General features: G+C 38.8%; 1 protein-coding gene across 3 annotated transcripts in view; it reads left to right on the top strand.

Annotated features, from left to right (window-relative positions):
• Positions 1-3462: 3462 nt before the first annotated feature.
• The window catches only part of TTC1 (tetratricopeptide repeat domain 1), a 44509-nt gene continuing 39180 nt past the window's right edge, over positions 3463-8791 (top strand). The window contains exons 1-2 of one of the 3 annotated variants that reach the window (XM_004737704.3): positions 3463-3605; positions 5002-5366. In XM_004737704.3, coding sequence (XP_004737761.1) covers positions 5034-5366 — 333 coding nt within the window. In that variant the 5' untranslated portion in view covers positions 3463-3605; positions 5002-5033. Of the gene's footprint in view, positions 3702-5001; positions 5367-8791 lie in introns of all 3 variants that reach the window. The other 2 variants (XM_004737703.3, XM_004737707.3) reach the window with 2 other exon arrangements.

Below are 8791 nucleotides of genomic sequence, written 5' to 3'. Positions count from 1 at the left end.
TCAGTGACTTGTCCAAGATCAGATCACACAGCTGCTAAGAGGGAGAGCAGGGATTCAGACCAAGGAAGTCTGACTCCAAAGCCTAGACCCTTAACCACTATACTGGACAGTAATTCTGTTGTGCCAGTGTGTATAAGACTCCTTCCCTTGTATCATCTCATGCCACTAAGAACCCAGCTGCTCCAGAAAGAAAAGCAAAGAGAAAATGTTTCCTCTGCTATTCTCCTGGTTCATTGTTGTACAGACAAAGGTCTTATATGATGCCTAGCATTCATTCATCATTCATTCATTCATGTGCAGCTTCCATTCCCTCAACATACATAGGGGCTCCGTCCTCTGTCTGCAGGGTGTAAATAAAAACTTCAGAAATATTATCACTATTAATATTGATTATCATGAGTAACGCCATTAATCAAATTACCAGTACTCTTAGTAATTGATCATAATATTGCTAATACTGTGAGAACTTCATTAATAATAGTAATGCAATGACCACAAATGTTTATTGAGAACTTACCATCCATACTAAGGGCTGTTAATATTAAAGTATCTTTTTCTATCTTGAGCACTTCACTTGTGTTTTAGATAAGATATGATACCATTTAAATCCTACAATAATCCTATAAGATGATTCCAGAAGTCTCAGAATCTTTTTATACAACTCATCAGAGCCCCGAGTTACCCAATGTTTTGGCCGTAAATTTCTGAAAGAGAATCACCCACCCATGTGATAGCAGGATGGTCACTGAACCCGTACAACTGGAAACAAGACAGACATGGTCTCTGCCCTGGGAAAATAACAACAGAACAGCCCTCTAGATGAAAAACATTTCTTTCCTTTTACATAGTGTCTATGAGCACTAAGACAAAATTTCCATGTTTCCAGGCTCTGATGGGTGAACTTCCATTTGTAAAAATTTGTTTGCTTTGTGTTCCTATACTTCAGCAACATCCAACTATGTATCGTTCCCAAAAATATTCCTGAGATTTTTAGGATGTCCCCCCATCCTTCCCTGGTTTTTTTCCTCTTAATGAACTATTACTCTTCCCACAACATAACTCAAATATCTTATTAGTGAAGACTTACCAAACTAGGCCAATTGGATGTTGGCTCCTCATGGTTTAAAAACCAAAAAAAAATAGAGTGTGGATTGCTTCTTCCTTCAGGCTCAGTAGTGCTTTTATCTTATCCCCAATCTCCTCCTCCCCCCAATAGACACTGAGCTCCCCGGAATGGGGAGGGTGGGGCAGTGCCGTATTAGGTTTCCCATAACCAGCTACTGTCACAGGGCCTGTCACATATTGTTATTGTCTCTAACATTCATTAAACACTATGTGTCAAGCCCCGTGCACCTTGTCTTCTAGATTATATCATTTCTTTCTCCCAGACTTAAGGAGGAGGTACCACTGTTACCTAACCCAATTTTTACATGTGGGGCAAATTTATATATCAAAGTTTAGAAGCATTAAGTAATTTACATCAAAGTCACACAGCTAGTCAAGTGGCAGAGCCAGAATTAGAATTCAAATAATCAAATAATCCACGTAAAACAGTTTTTACAGCATGTTACACCTAATAAACACACAATCAGTAAATATTAGTTACTAGAATTATCATTTAAAGTTGGACAGCTAGTAAAGTAAAAAAGCCAACATTGTAAAGTTTATTTTATTTATTTACTTATCAATTTTGCTCCAAAATTCATAGCCTTTCTATTATACCAGAATTTAATTAACAGGACTTATTTTTTTTTAAGATTTTATTTATTTTGACAGAGAGAGAGAAATCACAAGTAGGCAGAGAGGCAGGCAGAGAGAGAGAGGAGAGGAAGCAGGGTCCCTGCGGAGCAGAGAGCCTGACTCGGGGCTCGAACCCAGGACCCTGGGATCATGACCTGAGCCGAAGGCAGAGTCTTTAACCCTCTGAGCCACCCAGGCGCCCAGGACTTATTTTTTTATTATTATTGAAGTATAGTTGACATACAATGTTATATTAGTTTCAGGTGTATAACATAGTGATTTGACAATTCTTTACATTATTCAGTGCTCACCACATAACTGTAGCCCCTATCTATCACCAATACAAAATTATTACAATATTATTAGCTATATTCCCTATACTTACTTAGCTATATTTCCTGTACTTTTCATCTCTGACTTATTTATTTTATAACTGGAAGTTTCTATCTCTTAGCACCTAACCAGACTTCTTAAAAGTTTTAAGAAACCTAACTATTGAACAGTTTTTAAGTTCCTGCCATATTTTTAAAATTTTAAATATTAAAAGTTTCCAAAATTCTGATATATTTTTAATGTTTTTTGTATATGGAAAGTTTTGACTTACACAAAAATGCAAGGGTGTGCATAACCTCATTTAGACATAAATTTAAAAAAAAATGTTTGATATCCTTCCTGAAAAAAGTTCCTCTCAGCTATCTCTTCAATACGTTCTGTGAATTACAGAAAACTATTCTGCTGTTATCGCTGATTACCTATCTGGCTATCTCAACCAATATTTGAGTTCTATATTCCCAGCATGGGAATCTAATGGAGTCTAAAGATTCAACAAACATTTCTTGAATGAATGCGTCGGGTAACTGTTGGCTTTTGGTTCTAGGATCCCTTAACTCTCTTAATTTTAGTGAGGACCACAAAGAGCTTTTGTTTTTGTGAGTGTTATACTTATCAATATTCATTGTATTAGAAGTGAGAGCTGAGGGGTGCCTGGGTGGCCATAAAAGACGCTGTAAAGCATCTGCCTTCGGATCAGGTCATGATCCCAGGGTCCTGGGATCCAGCCCTGCTTGGGGCTCCCTGCTCAGCAGGAAATCTTCTCCTTCTCCCTCTGCTTGCCACTCTGCCTACTTGTGGGCACTCTCTCTCTGTGTCTGTTAAATAAATAAAATAAAATCTTAAAAAAAAAGAAGAAGAAGAAGTTAGAGCTGAAAAATATTTAATATTTATTACTTTAATATAACAATACACCTATTATATGCCAACGTACTCTTTTTATAAATCACTGTATTTTCCAAAACAAAAAATCCGAGTAGTGAGAAGAGTGGCATTGTTTTGCATTTATGCAAATATCTGGCTTAATAGAAGACCGCTCGATTCTCATAGCTCCTTCTACGTTTAATACATTGCGCGATCACATGACACCGCCTCTGCAAAACACTGTATTTTTGAAAGGGATGTGGAAAAGCAATTAACTTAGTATTATGATGAAAACTGTTTTGATCTAGTAATGGGCCACTGGAAAGGCACACTTTGAGAACCATTAAAGAAAAAACTATTTGGACAAGGTTTATGCTTCAGGATTCCTCTATACATTGTTAGCATAAGAGATCACAGTGAAGGAGTAAAAGAACGGCGTGGAGGCAGTCTCTTTCTTCCGTGCTGAGTAATGCAGAGTGTCGCCGTAACTCAAGATGACCACCTTCACTGGCATTTCAGTCCGTACACTGACGTCACACAACGCGACGCGCTCTCTCCCGGAGACTTCCACTACACTTCCCAGAATGCTTTGCCAACGACGACGCCATTGGTTGGTGTCGAGGGAAGTGCACTTGACTGAGCGGAAATAGAAGATCCCGGAGACTGGGAAGGTGAGGACGAGAGGGACTGGGAAGCTGTGAGTAGCTACGTGGGCTTGTCCGCTTTGGTTGTGAGAGACTCAGCTACAGGACGAACTGTTGGGAAATGTAGGGTGGCCCCTCCGTACTCTGGGGACCTTAAACTCGCGTTCTTCCTCTAGACCTGGCGGCAGGGAGAAATAGAACATTGCTGTGGAGGCGAAATCTTCGTATTAAGATCTTGCTGTTGGAAGTTTTCTTGGGACGAGCTGGGACGAATTCGGGCCCTTGTCGCGACACAAGGGGTCGTCGGCGTGATTTTGCTGCGACCCGAGGGGCGAGGGGCGGGGCTGCCGACGGTCTGACTCAGCTTCTGCAGCAGTGGTTTTCAATTGGCTGTACATTAAAATCACCTGTGATGTCTTTTTAAAAATACAGGTGTTCTGGGCCTAGGCCAGAACAACAAATCAGAATCTGTGGAGAATAAGGTGCGGGCAGCAGTACTTGCTAAAGCGTCCAAGTGTTATGTGGTCTAGCCAGGGTTGAGAACCACTCTTTTCAGTGTCTGAGTCTGACCCCCACGGGGATCCTGCGTAGGATCAGCTGCGCCAGAACTCTCCTCCCACTATAACCTGCGTTGGTTCTACAGCACACATTTGAGTGAAGTTGATGATCACTGGGCACCGATTGCGTTTTGAGCCCCATCGAAAACTTACACTTGAGCTTCATACGGCCTGAAAAGGCAGGCCGGCATTTTTTTCTTTTTTTGACTTAGAATCTGGCTCTTAATTCTGAATAAAGGTTAGGGCTGTTTCATTTTCTCGCCACTGTTTTAGCTTATCTTTTTTGCTACGCGGACAAAATTCAAGCGGTGGAACGAGGAAGAGCCACGTAAAAACCCATCTCCGGGTGGGAGGGTGGGGGAAAAAAACCGTTTCTTTTTTGCTTATATGAAATTCTGAAAGGAGAGTCAGTAAAATGTTTGGCATTATTTACGGGCTTATGATAACCAACTTTTTTATAATGAATTTTGGTGAAAGAAAATTAGGGTGTATTTTGGGTTTTGATGCAGAAGTTTATGTGTAATAGATAGGATTTTTTTTCAGATACAGGTTTCCCTTGCTATCTGAAAGTTGAGCATCCTGTCAAGCCTTTCCTAAGCTGAAAATGGCCTAAAGCAAAGGTTATCCACATGCACCGCCCCCCTTTTCAAAAGGTGGAGTTATACTGCTTAGCTTTTATGAAAAACCTACATTAATATTTATCTGTTTTTACTAATTGAAAGAAATCTGAAGGGGATTTTCACTTTTATGAAAACTGTTAATACTAATGTAGATATCTTAAAAGCTAACTGGCATAAAGCAGACATTTGGAAAGTGGTGGATATTTGCATGAGCACCATTACCTAACATATTTTCTTTTTTCCCAGAGCTTCAGCTTCACCTTCCTCACTGACACAGCATGGGGGAGAAGTCAGAAAACTGTGGGGCTCCAGAGGATCTCTTCAATGGTTTGAAAATTACAGATCCCCAGGAAGCAGAGTGTGCTACCCCTCCGGTTTCCAGTCCCAGAGATCACCATCTACAGAGCAAGCTGTTCAAGGATGTTGAGTCTCATTCCCAGGAAGACCAGGGAGAAGAGGAGTGTTTTCATGACCTTAGTGCTTCATTTGAGAAGGAGGAGCCAGGAGCGGACAAGGTTGAGAACAAACCTGATGATAATGTGAATTCTTCTGAACTTGATGAAGAATACCTAATAGAACTGGAAAAAAACATGCCAGATGAGGAGAAACAGGTAAATATTTATTGTGCACAATCTGCAACATAAACTGCTTTTTAAATTGAATAAATGTGGTTTCTACAGTATCATAGATTGGGTCATATCTATGGTGAAGAGTTATGTGCCCATCTGTGTCCATTTCACTTTAGTAGTGGTGGAACTCAGATAAATCAGTAGCATGGCAGGGAAGCATTCAGTCTCTGCTTAACAAACATTTCCTCTCTTTTTTTTTTTTTCTTTTTGGTCAGCTTTAAGTTCTTATGTCTGTTTTATATAATTTTGTTTTCTAACACCCATATATACCTTCTAGCTTAAAAAAAAAAAAATGACCTTTTGGGGCGCCTGGGTGGCTCAGTATTTAAGCATCTGTCTCTTGATTTTGGCTCAGGTCATGAGATCAGGGTGGTGAGATCAAGCCCTGCTGAGGCTCCAAATTGGGCTTGGAGCCTGTTTAAGATTCTCCCTCTCTCTCCATCCCTCTCTGCAGCCCCAGCCCTTTAAAAAAAAAAAAAAATGACTTTACTGATGGTTGGCTGAACCATTACAGGCTGAAATTCTTGTAAGGGACATTTTCTGGTGAGACTTTAGAGTTATGATATGCTGCCTATTTGTGTTAATTCTTTGATAGCAATAAATGACTACCTGAATATCCTAGTGGTAGTTTGGTTGCAGAGGGCAATGACTGGGGCCTGTGTTATTTATATAACATCCTTGAGGAACAGAATTGTGTGTGATAGTAGTTATTTTTGTTAGCACCTATAGTGAGCTTAAAAAATTATTTCTGTTTTCATGTATTCTTCACAACACAGCCTTGAGACATACTGTTAGCATTCCCCACTGGAGAACAAAACTTAGTAACTTGCCTAAGATCCCACATCTAATAAATGGTAGAACTGATTCTCAAACTCAGATCTGTTTTAATGTAAAGTATAATGGAATTTAATAGCAAAAATAGTTCTTTCTACAAAGCAGGTACACTAATAAAATGTACACTTTCCTGCGTCTTTGCCCCGAGCCACATTCTTAACTGGGTAAGCCTTCACTTTTGAAGAGAGAAGTCTTGGTATCCGCCCACATACCCTTCCTTCTCATCTCATAAGCAAGGTCATCTGAAGAGTTACCATAATATCTGAGCTTGTCTCAAAGAACTTGAATGAGATCTGTAGCTTAGGCTTCTGAAGAACTCACTTACAAAACAGGGTATGCTATTTGGGTAATGGGCCAAGATACTAATGTGCATTATTAACAGTGGGAGTGGGGAGGTAATGTGACATGGAGAGGAGCATCTTGTCTCTCCTTAGGCATTTTTCATTTTCAAGTCTGTAAGTCTGTTAGTTTTAACATGCATGTATTAGCTTTTGTGCTAATGTGTGCCATCAGAAGAGAAGAATAAAAGGCAAAAATGAGTTAGTTTCATAAAATACCTCAGCAGAAATGGCTCAGAAAATTTAATCATATACTATTTGATAATTAGGGAGGTGATTTTCCAGAAAGTGTTTGGTTCAGCTTTGATTTCACTTGTGCAGACTTTTTAGAAACATTAAATGTCTGTGTTAAAATGTTAGCTTGTTTTTCTGATACTTAGTACTTAATATATTTTATATTTTTTAATATATTTTGCCCTGGTACTGAATTTTCTACAGTGCCATTGGTTTGACAGTTGTGTGGTTTGTCTCAGCTTCCCATTTCCCAGTTTAGTAAAAACTTTGTGCCTCCTGGTCAGGAATCATATTTTAAGTTCTATAAATATTTAAAATAATTTTATTACCTATAAATTGAATATTCTAAATAGCACAATGCCTTTTAAACTTTTTTCTTCCTTTTAAAAATTAAGATGTAACTTATATATAGTGAAACTGTTCAAGTTCTGTGTACAGTTCAGGGAGTCTTGACTACCATATGCACCTGTGTAACTCACCCTTATCAGGATCCACAACATCTCCATCATTCCAGAACCTCCCTTTGTGCTTCACCACTCATTCCATTCTTCCAGCCCTACCAACCCAAGGGCCCACTGTTCTCTTTCCTGATAGGTTGGTTTTTTCTGTTCCAAACTTTAGTGTAAATCTCGTTTCAAATATAAACATTTTATATTTGTATATAAACCTCTGTTTATCATAGCTTAATTTGAAAATTTATAACAATATCTCTTATTGTTGTGAAACAATATGCTGTGAAACAATGTGCTGTGGTATTATTAGCCATTGTTATATTAACTCCACTAAGGAAACAACCTCCGAGAGTACAGACTGCCTTTACCTAATTGTGGTTCTACTCTATGAGATATTTTTATGCTGTTTTGATAAATATCTTGTGAAATTTTTAGAAAGCAAGCAGAACAGATGAAGAAATGTCTCCTCACTGCACATGTGTTTTGGTTTTATAGGCCATCTGAAACAGGATACCTTTGATTCTTTTAAAATAGAACAAAATGAGATAATCAGCAACAATAAAATATACACAAATGGCCAAAAATGTGAAGACTTTCAGCCTCACTAATAATTTTTCTTTTGAGATTTATTTCTTTATTTTGGGGGGAGAGGTAAAGAGAGTGGATGCATACATAAACACACACACACCCAAGCAGGTAGGGGCAAAAGGAAAGAGTCATCAAGTGGACTCCGTGCTGAATGTGGAGCCCCACGTGGGGAATCAGTCTCATGACCCTAAGATCATAACCTGAGCTGAAACCAAGAGTCGGAGGTTCAACTAACTGAGCCACCCAGGCGCCCCCCCCACTAATAATCCTTTAATGCAAATTAAAGCACTATGTCTTGGGTATTTATCTGATGTCAACAATGAGAGGACTAGGAGTGCATGTACTAATTTTGAGAGTTTAAAGTGCTATGTCATTTCTGTGGGATACAGGTGTCAAATTTTTATATGGATGTTTCTTTAGGCCAGGGCCATCAATAGAACCTTCTGCAATGACGGGAATGTTCTATGTCTACTCTGTTCAATATGGTAGCTACTGGCCATCAGCTATCATGTTTTAATAGTCATGAGCTGGAGCATTTGAAATGTGACTAGTAGAATTGAGGAACTGAATTTTAAAATTTTTTATTTCCTCTAATTTAAATAGTCACATGTGGCTAGTGCATACCATATTGGACAGCACAGCTAAACCTCTGATTCTCTTTAGTCATTTATTTTAAGGAAGTTACTAGAGATGTGTACAGATATATATAAAAATGTGTTGCAGCATCCATAATTTTGGACATTAGAAAAAATGTTCAACAGAGGGTTTTACTTGAAACAATTCTGCCATTTTTACATGGTAGCATATTATGCAGTCATTAAAAAGAAAGATAAATCTTAATATTGACAGGGAAAAAAATGCCTGTAATGTTAAATGAATTAAAGAGGTGTGATAGGGGCACCTGGGTGGCTCAGTGGGTTAAGCCTCTGCCTTCAGCTCAGGTCATGATCCCAGAGTCCTG

Source organism: Mustela putorius, unplaced genomic scaffold (assembly GCF_011764305.1).
Source record: "Mustela putorius furo isolate JIRA1106 unplaced genomic scaffold, ASM1176430v1.1 tig00000145_pilon_pilon_pilon, whole genome shotgun sequence".
NCBI lineage: Eukaryota > Metazoa > Chordata > Mammalia > Carnivora > Mustelidae > Mustela > Mustela putorius.
The sequence above is the reverse complement of the archived record's forward strand: the minus strand, read 5'-3'. Positions and strand labels throughout refer to the sequence as shown.